This window comes from Mytilus trossulus, chromosome 13 (assembly GCF_036588685.1).
Source record: "Mytilus trossulus isolate FHL-02 chromosome 13, PNRI_Mtr1.1.1.hap1, whole genome shotgun sequence".
NCBI classification, from domain to species: Eukaryota; Metazoa; Mollusca; class Bivalvia; order Mytilida; family Mytilidae; genus Mytilus; species Mytilus trossulus.
In genome coordinates this window covers 58,252,604-58,271,202 of record NC_086385.1, presented here as the reverse complement: position 1 = coordinate 58,271,202, position 18,599 = coordinate 58,252,604, and the positions used below count along the sequence as shown (strand labels likewise).

General features: G+C 34.9%; 1 protein-coding gene across 1 annotated transcript; it reads left to right on the top strand.

The window, feature by feature from the left end:
• The first annotated feature begins 1,303 nt into the window (after positions 1-1,303).
• On the top strand, positions 1,304-5,445 carry LOC134694519 (uncharacterized). The gene is made up of 3 exons (XM_063555531.1): positions 1,304-1,568; positions 3,356-3,427; positions 4,982-5,445. The coding sequence occupies exons 1-3, from the start codon at positions 1,334-1,336 to the stop codon at positions 5,443-5,445; spliced, it is 771 nt and encodes a 256-aa protein (XP_063411601.1). The 5' UTR covers positions 1,304-1,333.
• The last annotated feature ends 13,154 nt before the right edge of the window (positions 5,446-18,599 follow it).

Here is an 18,599-nt window from a genome sequence, read left to right as displayed (position 1 = left end):
GGGAACTCATATTAATTTTAACTTCATTTCGTGTCACTTTTGATTTTACAGTAAAAATATTTCTTGTGGTGAACTCCGGAGATTAATAACTGCAAAACGGAGTAATTAGACAAATATGACTGCATTGCTTATTTTACAATTTTCTAAACAACCAATGAACACTTATTTTGATATTCATATGATGAAGGCATAATCTTTCAATCAGTGTAATTGAATTCTGCAGCTGGTATGTTAGTTAACTGCTAGTAGTTTGTTGTTATTTATGTATAATGATCGTTTTGTCTAGTTTCTTTTGTTACATCTTCTGACATCAGACTCGGACTTCTCCTGAACTGAATTTTAATGTGCGTATCGTTATGCGTTTACTTTTCTACATTGGCTAGAGGTATAGGGGGAGGGTTGGGATCTCATCAACATGTTTAACCCCGCCGCATGTTTGTTTCGTAAACATTTTAACTTTAGTTTCTTGTGTATAATTTGGAGTATTAATATGACGTTCATTATCACTGAACAAGTATATATATTTATATAGGGGTCATCTGAAGGACGACTCCAGGTGCCGTCATTTCACGCTGCATTGAAGGACTATTGTTCGAAATGATATAAGTCGATAGAGAGAAAACAAGTCCGAGTTGCAAACTAAAACCGAGGCAAAAATATCAACTATAAGACGAAACTATTAGATAACATTTGCCATATTCCTTACTTTGTACATGACGTAAATACACGCGTTCCGAGTTGTGTTTTTGTTTATTTATTTCGTTTTGAATTGGAAGCGATTAACAGATTTCGGATCCATGAAAACAATAAAATATACAGCTACTCTTGTACAACTACTCTTGATGTACAGTTTTTTAGATGCATATCAAATGTAAATCTGTAAAGCTAAATATAAACTGTGCAGCTGTAAACTGTATATAAACTTTACATCTGTAAATCTGTATATAAACTTTACATCTGTAAATCTGTATATCATCGGCATCTTTGTACAAAAGTAGCTGTGTATCTTCCTGTGTAAAAAATAAATAAATATTTTAAGATTCAAAGTCAGCGGGTATCATCCCCATTATTTAAACTGTCTTTATATTACCTACTAGTACTACGTTACAAGTTGATGGTTTTTTTAAAGAAAGATATTTGGATTTACAGACAATCCCCTTCTGTATATGTGTACAAGAACAAGAAATAAGTTAATCGCACGGATCAACAGTTGACTACACGTACACGAATTTCATAAGATAAAACTTCCTATAGTCATTCATATAAGATAACAGGGGTGCTATTAGATGACATGTACCTGTAGTGTATTTGGATATTATTCAGGACAAAGACAATGCGTTATTTAAAATGCCTTGTTTGTTTTTTGTTTTCTTTTGCAGAAATTATCGCCGAAGATAAGCGACTTCTTTTGAATGATCCCGATGTCATGACTCAAATTAGACAAATGTCATTGGAGTTACAATCGCTTAGGGAGAAAACTGCACAACTGGAACAGGAAAGTACTCAAATGAAACTGGATCTCGGATCAGCCAAAACTAAAGTAACACAGTTAGAAACCTCAAATTCTGGTAAGATTTTTATTTCAATTTTTAATTCCGATGGAAGTGCGCTGGAACGTTTACTTATCGCCTCTTCTTCTTACACTATTCATCCTCTTTATTGGTTTTAATTCAATCATGACGTCAAATATTTTTGTTTTCTTCTAAATTTGCTATTACGACGTCAAGAAAAAACGGGACAATGTATGATGACGTCACAAAGAAAGATCACATTTTATTTTTATTAATAAATGTTATATCAGTATTACAAATATATTCTTGAATCAATCCTAATTCTATCTTATGTTTGGGTAATAATTTTAGAATATCCAATGTGACGTCACGTTTTGTTTTTTTAAGATTTTCAAATGTGACGACACTTTGAGCATTTAGGCTTTGGTAAACTCGGCTGTGTATTTTTATGTGCTGGACTAAGTTGTTGTATGTACTGTATTAATTTTTATTCTGTAGTTAGTCACCACTTCGGTTTGATCATGTATTATATAGTCATTTTATTAAATCTACTGTTTGCAAAAGTATAATTTATTCTAAATAATATGGATGTTCTTATCCATAACAAAAAACCCTAGACGTATAGGGCACAATTTTTTAGAACTTTTGGTCCTCAGTGCTCTTCAACTTTGTACTTGTTTAGACTTTCTATTTTTTTCATCTGAGCGTCACTGGTTAGTCTTATGTGGACGAAATGCAAGTCTGGCGTATAAATTCTAAACCTGGTTCCTTTTGTTATATATTATTCGTGAGTTTCTCTGTCCTATATGTTTTTCCATTTATTTGTATTGTATTCCTGTCGTGTAATATTGTTATGATAATGATATATTTAACTTTGCCATAAAGGCCGGAGGTTTGGCATGCCACAAAACCAGGTTCAACCCAACATTTCTTTTCTTCAAATGTTCTTTTCCAAGTCAGGAAAATGGCCATTGCTATATTAAAGTTCGTATCTGTTGGTGTTACATTTCAATGTTGTGTTTCTGTTGTCTCGTTGTTCTCTTCTTATATTTGATGCGTTTCCCTTAGTTTAAGTTTTTTTTCTCAATGGATTTATGAGTTTCGAACAGCGGTATACTACTGTTACCTTTATTTGTTCTTACCATTTAAAAGAAAGGATTTAAATTGTCTGCATATCGATTAAAAATCACTAGAGAAACAAATGTCATTCCCACATAAAGTGCAATGCTACGTGATTCATCAACTCTCAATAGTTAAATTCTAAATATTCGAAAGCTCGGCGAGCCTGAGTGTTAAATCTAAAAGTTAAACTGTCATGGGTGATGTTATAATTGCAAATGAGACAACTCTCTACACGAGACCAAATGATACAGAATTTAACATCAGTAGGTCATTGTACGGCCTTGAACAATGAGAAAAGTCAGCTATAAAAGGCCACGAAATGACAAGTGTTACACGATTCAAACGACAAAACCTATTGGCGTAATTTATATAAAAAAAAAAATGACAGAAAAACAAATATGAAACACATAACTAAATGCCAACCACTGATTTACAGGCTCCTGACGTGGGACAGGCACATACATACAGAATGAGGCGGAATTAAACGTGTTAGCGGGATCACAATCCTCTCTGTAACCTGTGACAGTGGTGTAACAGTAAAACATCAGATCGAACTATATAAATCAGTTGCAAAAGGCTCAACTCATCAGATGTATACATTTCCTGATTCTTTGAAAGTTTTAATTGTTATGCTATATACACAATATTCCACCTACTGTGTCTGAATATTTAGGAATTTGATTCATTGAATTTTTGTCGATGATAGAAATGTTTTCTTTTAGGATTTGGTTCTGTTTATACTAGATGGGGAAGGAAAGATTGTCCATCAAACGGGACAGAGCTGGTTTATGCGGGTATTTATTTGTGTTAACTTAATAGATATAAGAAGATGTGGTATGAGTGCCAATAAGATAACTTTTCATTCAAGTCACAATTTATAAAATGAAATCATTATATGTCAAAGTACTGTCATCAACACGAAGCCTATATATGAGACAATATCTGAAAAAGTCTACTTTCAATGTCCCCAACTTCACTAGCAATTATTTTTTTATTCAACCATCTTTTTTGAAAATTTTAAGTTTCAGTATAAACTAAATTATATAATGCACCAACTCCTGCCAATTAAACACTCATTCTTGTATTTCTTCCAATAAAATATCGTAATTTAAATGTCCAACCCCCCTAAAATCATGTTGTCCCCTGTGTTTTTTTGAAAACTAAATCATTCAAATAATATCCAAATTAATTCAACAGGCGTCCGATTCTCACATATATGATATATCATTTAATAAACTAGCCCCTTATTTTTCTTTTTATGTTATAACTAGAGAATGTTATAAAATTTTGCAAATTTTAAAAGAAAAAAAAATTGTCCCCAGGGGTGATTTCCCTCCTGTTACCACTGGTTTTTTTTTACCTGTGGAAACGTTTACAAGACCAAGAGTTATTTTCCCATTATGTATTTTGAAGAGCATCATTTCCTGAATTCATTAGTACAAAGAAAAGATAAAAAGGCGGCCAGGTTTGAAAATTCAAGCCAATCCAAGGTACACATTTTTAGAAAAATACTTATTGGTGTTCTATCCTGTTATGGCCTTTTCTTACACTTTCTGATAATATTTTTAAATGTGCACCACAACATTAAGTGTGTTTTTATATCATCTTTTTAAAAGTTATATGTCACAGGAAATACACTTACATTTAATGTGATAAAAAGGACAAAAACTATCGCGTAATTCCTTTCTGTTACGTTCTGTCATGTTACCTAATAAAAAGTAACAGCACAGATAAAGGCAACAGTACTAAACCGCTGTTCAAAACTCATAAATCCATGGACAAAAAACAAAATCGGGGTAACAAACCAAAACCGAGGGAAACGCATTTAATATAAGAGGAGAACAACGACACAACACATAAACGCAACACACACAGAAACGGACCAAGCAACAGACAAAACACCACGAGAATAACAAATATAGCATCAAAACCAAAAACATGAATTTGGGATAGACAAGTACCGTGCCACGTCTTATCTCAATATCTCAAAAGTAAGAGATAACACAAAAGACTACATTTCAGGTGCATCATTCGTATCCCCAGTAACATTTCTAAAATGTTTCAAAAGATGGCGCCGTATTTTTATCCAGATCTTTGGAATTTCACAGTTAGTGTGTAAGCATATTGAGGTTATGAACCCGCTTCTATCAAACATGGATAGAGGTCTTTGTCTTTTTTACATTTTTATTGATACTTATGATAAAATTATCCGGCTAGGATAGAGAGCGCTGAGAGCGTACAGTGGAATGCGTTTTACAACTAAAATGTATTCAAATGATTGACAAAATAAAGGAAAATTTGATTAAAAATTAATTTATTTTAATACACTTATTTTGTGTTTTAAATAGGAGTTGCTGGTGGAGGATACTATACTCACACGGGAGCTGCTGTTAACTACGTTTGTTTACCTCACGACCCAGACTTCATTCAAGGGGATACACCTGGCGGCGATGCGACAATATATGGCAGCGAATACCAAGACAATCATTTCGGTCATAATTTATATAACAATGATGTACCTTGTGCAGTTTGCAGAGCAATTACCAAGTCGTCTGTGGTGATGATTCCCGGCAAAATCAAATGTTATGGAGACTGGAATCAAGAATTTTATGGAAGATTGGCAGCAGGAGCCGATGTCCAAAGTGCTGCATCCGAATATGTATGCATTGATCACCAGGCACAATATATCGAAGGCGGTGCTGCTAATCATAATGGGAAACTTTTCTATAAGGTCGGGGCTAAATGCGGGTCATTACCGTGTCCACCTTATTATGATAAAGCACCGATGTCATGTGTAGTTTGTTCAAAGTGAATGTAATATTTTTAAAATGTGCATTTATGGCAATGCTTAATCAGTCTGTTTAATACAATTTTATGTTATTAATAATTAATCTTAAAGATATTTTTGCGTTCCCTGTTAGAATTAGTAATAGTCTAGAGCATATCCCGATTGGAACTATTACTTGATTTTTGAACAAAAATGGTTAAAATGAAAGGAATTTCAATATCAATAGTCAAAATAGCAGACAAACAACGCCATGGCAAAAATACGGTCAACAGACAAACAACTTCAGAAAACGACAGACTATGAAACACCAACAACAAAGAAACACACAGTCTCGGTTAGCAGATTTAGAATCTTGTAATCCCTGTGTTTTTATCGTCTTCCAGATATTTAGTAGATAAAATGATTCATCACAAAAATCGAAAAGTAACTAAAAAATCAATTCAGAGGTAAAGAAATAATCAGGTGTGGATCAAGGATTTTAATAAAAGTGCATGGATAAGTAAAGAGACTCATCATAGATACCAGGACTAAAATTTTTATATACGCCAGACGAGCGTTCCGTCTACAACAGACTCATCAGTGACGCTCGAATCCAAAAAAAAATAAACAGGCCACGTCAAGTAAGAAGTTGGAGAGTATTGAGGACCAAAATTCCTAATCGTTTGGAGTGATTCTTGTAAAGTCTTTACATTTATTAAGCTCCATAAGTGAGGCATCCCTTACATTTGCCTCTGTTTACGTACTATATGAATTGTTTATTTGGAAAGATCTGAACAATTGTTATTTGGATAGAGCGTTGTCTCATTGGAACTCACACCATATCTTCCTATATCTATCTACTGAATAGAAAATTACATCCCTTTTTATGAAAAGTAATTTGATGGTTATATCAATTATAATTATGGTCATTTTTATAAATTTCTTGTTACAAACTTTTAATTTTTCGAAAAACTATTTTCTTATCCAATGAATAGATTACCTTAGGCGTATTTGGCACATTTTTTTTTAAATTTTTGGTCCTTAATGCGCATGCTCTTCAACTTTGCACTTGTTTGGCTTTATTACTTTTTTATCTGAGAGTTACTCATGAGTCTTATGAAGACGAAACGCGCGTCTGGCGTATTAAATTATAATCCTGGTACCTTTGATAACTGTTTACAAAACTTTAATAGCAAAGGGCTAAGTCATTTGATGTTTTAATACCAGATATCAGGGTATAGAGGATATTGATTAAATGGAATCACACACTATTCTAATTGTAAAAAAGGAAGTAATTCGTAGGGCACCGACACAAAAAAAATTAATGGTCTTGAACACCATTCTTAGGGCAACGACATAAACAATTTGAAGGTCTAGAACCACATGCATGTATCTAGGGGAAAGTATTTTTTATATTTTATTGAACATGGTAACGAGACAAGTATTTTGATGTTTTACAACACATTCTTTGGATTGCATTTGAATCATACATATCATAAAAACAAAGTCGAGGGCCGTGTAGCTTATTTTGACATCATATAAAATGGGAATGTATGTTTTGACAACATGGAATTAAAAAACATATCTACGGAACCCGAAATTCGAGATTTCGAAGATGATAATAGATGACGTTTCCATATGGGAACGAGTTCTGCAAAATTGGACTGCAACTAGAGAAAATGAATGTATTTGGATTTAAATCAGAATGTCTGCTTTGCAAAAGGCAACACACGGACTCCTCAAAGAGTTGTTGCAGAGGTCCTTAACATACGGGAGAGCATGGTATATCCCTTACACGAGGTAACGGATATACAAAAACCCAAAAGGCATCCATGAATGAACATAGTAACGATCTACCAAAACACGGTCGACTTTAATAAGCTCTTTAATTAGTTACAACTACGAATCAGTTATGCTTACTTTGGTATTTATAATACAATGATGTTTGATTGTAAACAATTATATCAGTGGATTGTTTGAATATGTTTTCTAAACGGGATAGTAGCGGTTGAAAAACGCCTTCTTTTCAACGATCCGGATATTGCTTCAACCTGCAACACATGACGTTAGAACTGCAAAAGCTCAGAGCAGAGGTTTCAACATTGACGCAAAAGACATCACTGTTAGAAAATTCAAAAGTTATCGGTAAGTTATAGTATATCAGTTGTTACTGCTAGACAGCATGAGTATAAGACTTATCAGTGACGCTCATATCAAAATATGTATAAAGCCAAACAAGTACAAAATTGAAGAGCATTGGGGATCCAAAATTCCAAAAAATTGTGCCAAAAACGGCCAAGGTAATCTATGCCTGGGATAAGAAAATCCTTAGTTTTTCGAAAAGTTCAAAAATGTTGTACACAGGAAATTTATAAAAATTACCACGTTATTGATATTCATGTCAACACCGAAGTGTTGACTACTGGGCGGGTGATACCCTCTGGGACGAAACGTCCACCAGCAGTGGCATCGACCCAGTTTGAGGCGTAAATTGTTTTCAGGAGTGGTATCTGTGTTCCATATTCCTTTGTACATATTTCATTAAATGATTTTGATTCTTTATCGATTTTTCTCCATCGTACTAGTATATGAAAATTTCGCTAAAACTGAATTAGAATCTTATCTATAACGGGTGTATGAATTTGGCTGCAAAGTGTTCCGATCGTCAGGATTTTCAACACCATTGACTATAGAATTTAAAAGACACTTTTTTCTAGAAGTTTTTGATGTGTGAATTGGACCGATTTATCCAAAACGGAATATAACGTCCGATAGTTTCAAATGGGCACTGACCTCGTTTTTTAACCAATCCGTTTCCTATAGCTGGTAGTAAAACGCCTAAATTATTGCTCACAACGTGGTGACGTTACCTTTATTTCGATGTATTGTGGTATTATTTCAACATGCATGAACACCACTTTGAAGGATATAAATATGGTGTTTCATGTTGAGCAGGATATGCCTACCCTTCAAAGCTCCTTAGATCACCCTCTGGTTTTTGTTGGGGTTCGTGTTGCTCAATAATTTATTTTTCTATCTTGTGTGTTGTGTACTGTTGTTTGTCTGCTGGTCCCTTTTGTTTAGCCATGGCATTGTCATTTCATTTTCGGCCTATGAGGTTGAATATTTCTTTGTTATATCTTATAAAAAAAAAAGTTTGAAATAACATGTAATGCAGGTTATTCACAATGCACCACATTTTTGATGTTATTTCTTCATATATGACCAAAAAAAAGTCATTCCTTAAACAAAAATAAGGAGATGATATATGCATGATATGATTGCCAATAAGACAATTATCCATTAAAATTCACATGTCTCCCCCCTTTCAGAAGAAATTACATGTTAACCTCTTTTGAAAACAAATCAATCAGAAATATTTTAGAAATTAAAAAAAAACCATTACTTTTCCGATTTTCACTTTCTTTTACTACTTTAAATGTAATGGTAAATATGCATGTAAAATATTCAAAACTATATTTCTAACGTTTTTGTTGTTCCTCTTTAGGATGTGCATACACACGATGGGGAAGAAAAGACTGTCCAATTAATGGAACCGAGTTGGTATACACAGGTAAATATTTATGAAATGACCTATATCTTCAGGAAGATAACTAAGTTGATGTTATTTAATATTTTCACCCATTTGTGTAATCAGCAGACGTTTCATATATACACATAACATATGTATCGAGTAATTTCCGAAAGAGAAATAATCAAAAGACAATACAAATTCGTTTAATATTTTTCTAATTTCTTTGTTTAAAGAACTAGTAAATGTTTCCGAGACTGGATGGTACGATTTGTTGGACTGTCCAATGTAAAATTGAGAAAGGAAATGGGGAATGTGTCAAAGCGGCAACATCCGACCATAGAGCAGACAACAGCCGAAGGCCACTATTTGGTCTTCAATGCAGCGAGAAACTCCCGCACCCGTAGGTGTCCTTCAGCTGGTCCCTTAAAAAATATGTTTACTAGTACAGTGACGTCATACTTAACTCCGAATTATACACAAGAAACTAAAATTAAAAATCATAGAAGTATAACGAAGGTCAGAGGCTCCTGAGTTGGAACAGGCACAAAATTGCGGCGGGGTTAAACATGTTTATGAGATCCCTCCTTATACCTCTAGCCAATGTAGAAAAGTAAACGCATAACAATACGCACATTAAAATTCAGTTCAAGAGAAGTCCGAGTCCGATGTCAGACTACTAGCAGTTAACTGACATGCCAGCTCCAGACCTCAATTACACTGATTGAAAGATTATGTCTTCATCATATGAATATCAGGCACAATCCCTCCCGTTAGGGGTTTAGTATCATACTATCATAAAATATATGAGAAGAAAATTACCCGTGTCATGCCAACGACTGTTTTTTTTTAATAAATGTTTAGTTCCGATGCAAAGACCCTATAAGTGAATCAATATTAAAGACAAAATATTCAATATTGAATCAATATTAAAGACAAAATATTCAATCTTTAATGACCTGACAACAGTATCGTAACTATATCCCTTCTTAATAAGTCTATTTAAAGGTTTGTAAGCTTTTGAGGTGAATACTGACATTTTTGTGCTTTGTAAAGAATATTACCATAATAGATTGGATGTGAAATACCTCAACGTATAAGATGTCTGCATATTGAGTTATATTTACGATTTTTTTCCTTATACCGATGATAAAATTTAGTTAATGTTTTGACTAGTTTGTGATATCGAAATCCCTGGTGTAATAATTTTTCAGTAATACATAAATTTCTCTCGCTTAAATTTTATACGTTGTAACATACACGAGCGAATCGTACACGTTGAGATTTATAAACACAATAAGATGGTGACAAGGGAACGTCACCATCTAAAAATGGATAATTAACGATAGGAAATGACAAATCATCTCTATAATCATGAATTTTTGTATAAAGCTTACCGTTAATGGTATAGATATCAAGATCGAGAAAAAGGCAGTGGTCATTGTTAGTATTAGCTTTATTTAAAGTAAGTTCAACAGGATAAATTTCTTTAGAATATATACTGAAGTCGTCATTATTGAGAGCCAAAATATCATCCAAATATTTAAAAGTATTGTTGTGTCGATGGGTCTTTGCTAATTTTAGTCATAAATTGTAACTTGTAAAACAGGTGCGTAATAAGTGTAGTATTTTTAATTGACAGCCAAATGAATAATTGAGTTAAATGTACAAGTTATAGATATATGGTTCAAAACTTTTGTTTACAAAATTATTTATGTAAACCAATACCAGTTATTTATAAGCCATGTATTACCAAAATAAGACTTAGAAGTCATGATTTAGAATGTGGTCGCTATTCTGCAATTCCAAGAAGTAAAAGACTATGATTTTTTTTTAAATGACATTGAAGATGAGATGCATTTAATTTTAAAATGTCCTACTTATCAAGGTCTTATATCTTATTTTATAGGACCATATTATTGGAAAAAACCTTCTTTGTATAAAAATATACAAATAGTGAGTTCTAATAATCTTAGAAAATTATGTAATTTGGGTAAATTTATATTTCGTGCACAAAAATTAAGATCTAAAAGAGGGACGAAAGATACCAAAGGGACAGTCAAACTCATAAATCTAAAACAAACTGACAACGCCATGGCTAAAAATGAAAAAGACAAACAGACAAACAATAGTACACATGACACAACATAGAAAACTAAAGAATAAACAACACGAACCCCACCAAAACATGATGTAATATGTTTCACACATCACCTTCTGCTATCTATGTATACTTTGTGTAGTTTATATGTTGTATGCCTATAGTTGTTATGACTTTGGTAAATAAAGATATATTTATAATCACTCCAATCATTTTAATGATTTATCTTTGCATAACACAGTAAGATTCTGAGTGGTATAAATAACTTACGTACTGTATCAATACTCACTATAAAAAAGAAGATATGGTATGATTGCCAATGAGGCAACTCTCCACATAAGAGACCAAAATGACACAAAAATTAACAACTATAGGTCATCATACGGCCTTCAAAAATTAGCAAAGTCCATACTGCATAGTCAGCTATAAAATACCCCGAAATGACAATGTAAAACAATTCAAACGAGAGAACTAACGGCCTAATTTACACTAGCCTATCAACACTGAAGTTGTGAGTTATAACACCGACATGGCAAATACATTTGACTACAATCTTAGTTGACTAGGATACTTTTTTTCTGCCGATAGTGGGCGAGTATCTCCAGCTTTCCCCACAGATGCCGCAATGGGCGTTAAATAATCAATCACATTAAATTCCCACAAAGCACACAGATGTTAAAACAGTACATCAAGCAAAAATATAGTTTAGTCTTAGATGCATGATTTTTTTATTAGTTGTTAGTGGCTTTGAACTAGCTGTCAGATAACTGCGAGTACTCTCAGATCTGTTCATTGTGTCTTTTTGTGTCGGGATGTATAAGTACCCGGCCACGTCCACTTGTATTTTTGTCCATTTGATGAGTTAAGGCTTCTTCAACTAATTTTTATAGTTCGTTCTTATGTTGTACTGTTAAACCACTATCCCAGGTTAGGGGGAGGTTTGGGATCCCGCTTACATGTTTAACCCCGCCACATTATTTATGTATGTGCCTGTCCCAAGTCAGGAGCCTGTAATTCAGTGGTTGTCGTTTGTTTATGTGTTACATATTTGTTTTTCGTTCATTTTTTTTTACATAAATAAGGCCGTTAGTTTTCTCGTTTGAATTGTTTTACATTGTCTTATCGGGTCCCTTTATAGCTAACTATGCGGTATGGGCTTTGCTCATTGTTGAAGGTCGTACGGTGATCTATAGTTGTTAATGTCTGTGTCATTTTGGTCTTTTGTGGATAGTTGTCTCATTTGCAATCATACCACATCTTCTTTTTTATAAACAGATTTTTGGTAAGAATTTGTCGAACTTGTAAAACCATTGAAGATAAAAACCATTGTGTCAAAATCAAAAAAAGATATTACATATAAAAAAAATTATTGACATTGAAATAAATAATCCTATATTTCCAAATATTTCTGATACTGAAAAACTACCAGTCTTGGCAACAGATAAAACGATCCCATTCCCAGCGAATATGGCAACTTTATTGTGCATATATTAAATACAAAGAGTAGCCCCTCTATTTTTTTAACTTTATTTTTTTTGGTTCCAAGGCTTTAACGTTCGTACCCATGGCAAATAAAATGTGGTATAAAATGAAAGGTGGGATCTACACCACTGAAAAAACACAAACCCAACGTAAAAAGTAGCTAAGAGACTTATAAGGGCATCATACAGGATGAGTAGGGAAGATAAGCTGCTTTTTGATGTATAATAAAGCTATGTTGTGTAGATCTTAAAGCTGTAGAAGAAAAAGATTTTGGGATCTGCAAAATTAACATGGATTATTTTGGTATAAAATTCTGTTTGATTTACACATTCGTCAAGTGCAATTTAACATTTTACCATTAGAGTTATCTTTCTTTCCTAATATTCTTATGTGACTTTTCAATACATACCGTATAGATCCATAACTGTACTAAAGTTGGAAATGAGCACACTATTCTTTGATTCTTTGTAGATATGTATAACGTGCAAGAATAAAACCTGATGCGACATTATTATACCCCTATGATGACCCACAGCTTGTGATTCTACATAGATACTATCTTAATTCTTTGTTTCGTATACTTTGTAGGAATTGTCGGCGGAGGATATTACACCCATAAGGGAGCGCCCGCAGACTTTGTATGTTTACTACATGATCCTGATTTCATTCATGGAGATATGGTCCAATTTCCGTCTGAAGTATCGACAATGTATGGTGGGAATATTCTACTCCAAAACGACCCACCATGCAAGGCAACTAGAAAAAAACATCTGTCATTATGATTCCTGGAAAAACAAAGTGTTACCGAAACTGGCACTTAGAATATTATGGACGATTAGCAGCAGGAAGGGACTCACAAGAGGCATCGTCTAAATACATATGTGTCGATCACCAGGCACAGTATCGAGAAGGTGGTAGTGATAATCAAAACGGGAGACTTTTGTATGCAGTTGTCGCTAAGTGTGGAACGTTACCATGTCCACCATATTATAACAACGCACCGTTATCATGTGTTGTTTGTTCCAGATGATAAATAATAACAGCATTGATGGAAATATCTTCCTTTTTTATTTTGCCTCCGTCGCTAAAGGCTTTATCAAGTTTGAAACAATTTAATGATCAACTATACTATAATATAACAATGGCAATTTTCCTGACTTGGTACAGGAAATTAAAAAAATGGTGGGTTGAACCTTGGTTTTGTGGCTAGGCAAACCTCCCGCTTTTTTTTCAAAACAGTAAAAAAAACCTGTGAGGATGGAATATTTCATTCCCATTAAATAGTATGAGATGAAACATGTACACTCCATCCAAGAAAAGGAATTGTTAAGTGTTTAGCAACAAGCTAGCAAATACAAAGCGTTTAATAAGCTGGTTGCGTCTTATCATTTATTACCTAAACTATTTAAATTGGAGGAGTAGGTACGATTTACCGATTATTGATTTCTGTACTGAATATGTGTTTATTCCGACGATTAAATGATAGACAAAAAACTTTATTAATGTCCGCTTACAGCCGAATACTTGAAAGCAATAATGTATAAGGTCAACTTTGACTGAGGTAGCTAAAACAATGATTTTTTTAAAATTTTAAAATCTATTAACGAACATGTTTTTAATGTCAACCGGTTAACTAATTTTAAAGTAACAGATCAGTTGAGAGATTGTTTTCAATAAAGATTATTGATTTTAGGTTCAGAATTTCTTAAATTCGAAAAACACATACTATACTAGTAATCAGTATCACATTAAAACTTTTAAAGAAACATACATTTTTATCAATTTACAGCATTTATATCATCTGGATGAAGCTTACGTAGATTTTGGTAGCATAACTGCGTTGTTTCTGGGAAACTCAACGTATATATGATAATTAAAAGGAATGATACAGTATTTATAATGAACAAGCTATTGACGTTATTGCTAGGAACGTAGAACAGCGTTATTCGAACGTGCCATACTCGTAGTATGGTCATGGTAAGAGCGTGCTATAATTGCAGTAGAAGCGTGGTAAGATCGTGTTGGAATTGGATAAATCGTGGCATGGTTGTAGTGAGAACGTGATTAGCGTAGAAAGATCGTAATAATCGTAGTGAGTTCGCAAAATAAGCATGGGAAGAACGTGGTATAATCATAGCAGGGTCGTTGGAGAAGCGTTATGATGACGTAGTATTAACGTGCTTCAAACGAAAATGTGTGTCTGCTGCTAATTGTTTTATTTTCACTCTGTTCAGAGAAAAGCAGGATACATAATGTTATTGGTCAAAATAAAGATGCTAAAACTAAGCCGATGGATTTTCTTGCTTTCAGAACTAACGTTTAAGAAATATCTTCTGGTAAACTTTAGTAAGTGGTATTTAGTTTTACCAGGATACACAGCCACCAACAGAGTTAAAATGGAACAGTCATTAAAATAAATAGTAATGCCAGGAACACATTTAACCTTAGCATTTTTTTTTTATTAACTATCAGCATTCATCTTGAAAACAATTTGTTCATTGTATTGCAAAAAAAATATTTGGTCCCTACAAACAAATTGTTTGGATGGATCTTGAAAGAGTAATAGGTTATGACCCTTTCCTTTATTGTATGTCGAATCATATAAGTTTGAGACTTTCCTGCGTTATCGCAGAAAGTTTTGTTGAGACCATTTCGTGTCTACCATGAGTGAACGGTTCTGAGTCGGTACCAGTTCGAGCGTAACTGGTTTATGATCTGGAAATTGTTAATCTTCACTCCCCCGAAACCAGGTAATGATTCGAATTAGAATGGACGTATTTGGGGTTCATGGTCCTCGTTCTCTTTAATATCCAACCTGGAGGAAATTGAGCATCCACTGCCATTAACGGTACACAAACTTGTCACTTAAATCAATCTCGTCGGCAATTCTGTTATGATATCAGATCTCGTCATTTAAAGTGAACTGTGGCTGTTATTTCCACATAAATTATTTGTTATACCCCCCGGTTTAAAAAAAAAGGAGTATACTATTTTACCTCTGTCTGTCCATCCATCCATTCGTCCGTCAGTCCGTCCATCATTCCGTCAGTCCGGCCGTCCCATAAATATTTTCGTGACATTTTTCTCAGGAACTACACTACAATGATTTCTGAAATTTGATTTCAGAGTTTACATATGTCAGTTATACTGGTCATGCGTTTTCAAAATCAGCATACGAGTTACTTACATACAGTACTGGTGGAATTACTGCAAACACCGTCAATGTCCTCAGCCGAGGCCATCCGTCTTCATGTGTTTCGACCCCTAGCTCGGTACACTCTCAGGATGGGGGGTCCACAGTGGTGATCAATCGCTGCGCATTGGTGGTGGGTTTCCAGCTACTACTGTCTCTCTTCATCCATATCCAGCAAGACTATGTCTCTGCTGCTTGGCTTAGTTTCTGTATTGCTGTTCTTCTTTGCCGGCCAGTCACTCCTACTGCTGAAAACAACCGCCACACTGACTGTGCAGGGAAGCCTCTGCAGCCAAACTCAACAGGTAAGTTCCATGTCTGCCATCCTTTATCTCTACATTCTGCTAATAGTTTGTCATACTTTGCCCTCTTTCTTTCACTGGCTTCGCAACATCTCTCCTCCCAGGGAACAGTCAGCTCAATTATCATAACCTTTTTACTGCCGGAAGACCATAGAACCATGTCTGGATTTAGGTTGGTTGGTTGGTACAATGTCCGGAAATTGCAGCTTTTTCCCTAGATCTACTTCTAGCTGCCAGTGTTTAGCCTGATTTAACATTCCTGATGTGTTCTGTTTACTTTTCTGGCCTATTTCCCCCTCCTTTACAAACTGGATTTTCATAGGTTTATTCTTAGTTTGTTTTGCATCTCTCCTCTGTTTCTCTATCACTTCAGCAAGTTCCCTGAGTACTTGGTTGTGTCGCCATGTATATCTCCCCTGTGTAAGAGCGATATTGCATCCTGAAAGTACATGATGAAGTGTTCCTCTATTTCCGCACAAGGGACAATCTGGTGTTTCTGATAGTTTCCACCTGTGCAGATAAGATGGTGTTGGTAGCACATCATACACTGATCTCAGAAGAAACTGTAGTTGATACTGAGGATATCGCCATATTTCTGACCATGTGAGGAATCGTTGTTCTAAATCCCTTCTTGAACATGCGCCTTGACACCCTAATTCTACTGTCTTTGCTTGTCTGTTCTCTTCTTCTCTATATTTTACCTCTCTTTAAACTAGACTTCGTCTTTCTTTGGTGTTAGCGTTTTTTCAGTAGCAACTTTTTGATGTTCCAAGGCCCTGTCTTCCTACTGCCACCGTTCCTATGATATATTCGTGCCTTAATCTACTCTCTGCCTCTGAAACTGCTTTTGATGCTGACCACTTTCGTCCTGTTCTTACTTCGACACCTGATGTTCTTACTTTGTCGTCTTTTGATTCTTGCAATGTTATTACAAGGCGAGTTTTGCATACTTTGAAGTCTTCCACTATAGATGTTAATGGGAGCTGCAACTTTGCGGTCCTGCTGTACAGTTCTACAGTTGTAAAACTTGGAGGGACACCTAACCATTTCCTTAGATGTCTGTTGATGGTTCTTTCAAGCTTCTCACCTGTTGATAATGTAATTTCGTACAACATAAGTGGCCATGATATCCTTGGCAGGAGTCCATGTTGGTATATCCATGCCTTTAATTTCCCTGGTAGACCTGTCTTATCGATGTTCCTCATTCCCTCTGAAACCTGTTGTTCGATTTTCCTGATATTGTTCACTTAAAGAGTCATCATACCACTTTCCTAAGCACTTGATAGGATTGTCTATTATTGATGGAATGACTTCCCCTTGCACCCACCTTCAGTTCGACTTGGTGTGTGCTCTTCCCTTTCCTTATTATTAAAGCTGTAGACTTCCTTTGTTTAAAAGCCATCCTTGCCCATGTTACTGTCTCTTCCAAAGCCTTCAACACCCATCAAGCCTGGACATGGGTATATCTGTAGTGATGGTTAAATCGTCCATAAACCCTCTATTTGGTGGTTGCCTAATGTCAGTTGATGTTTTTGGGCCTCTAGTTTCTTTCTCTCCAGATTTAATAATCATATTCATTCCCATGACAAACAAAATAACTAAGATGGTACATCCAGTAACTATTCCTTTTTGTAGTTTCTGCCATATTGTTGTGAATGTGCTTGTTCTAAATCGCAGCTCAATCCCACCGAGATAGCTTCTTATTACTTTCTTAAAGTGGTCGGGAATATGATAATGGTCTAGTGACTCCTGTATCAGCATATGAAGAATAGTGCCATAGGCGTTTGCCAAATCTAGCCATACTACTGTAAGATCTTTCTTGCTTACTTTGGCCTCTTGAATCAGTTGTGCAATGATGCTTGTATGTTCAATGCATCCTGAGAACCCTGGTATTCCGCCCTTCTGTACTGAAGTGTCGACATAGTTGTTATCTGTCATATATGATGTCATCCTTCTAGCCATAATAGAGAAAAAGATCTTTCCTTCTACATTCAAGAGGGAAATAGTTCTAAATTGTGTGATGTCTTCTGAGTTTTCCTCTTTTGGAATAAAACACCCCTCTGCTTTCTGCCAACATGATGGTATCTTCCCTTTCCTCCACACCACTTTCAGTAGCTTCCACAGGTGTTTCAAAATCTTTGGTCACTGCCTATATACCTTGTACGTGATGCCATTTGGTCCTGGTGATGATGCAGACCTGGCAACATCTGATACTTCTTTCCATGATGGTTCCTTAATGTTTATTGGTATCTCTGGTTCTGACACATTCTCTATCCTTTCGCAGTTACCTAAATGTTCCCTTTGCCTTTCGTCACTGTGCGTCTCTGATAGATGTTTTTTCACTTCCTCTTTTGTGCTTTTTACTGATCCCGCCTTTGTTCCGTCCAGTGTTGCTTTGGTAAACTTATATGGGTTGGCAACAAACATTTCTCTCTTCTTCCCTCTTTCCTTCCTAGCTTTTCTAATTCTTTCTCCTCTTTGTAGATTGTTTCTTCTTTCCCTCAGAATTGATCTTAGCTCATTCAATCCTTCTTTCTCCTCCTCATTTGCTTTTTTATACTGTTTAATGACATCGCTTATTTCAGTTCT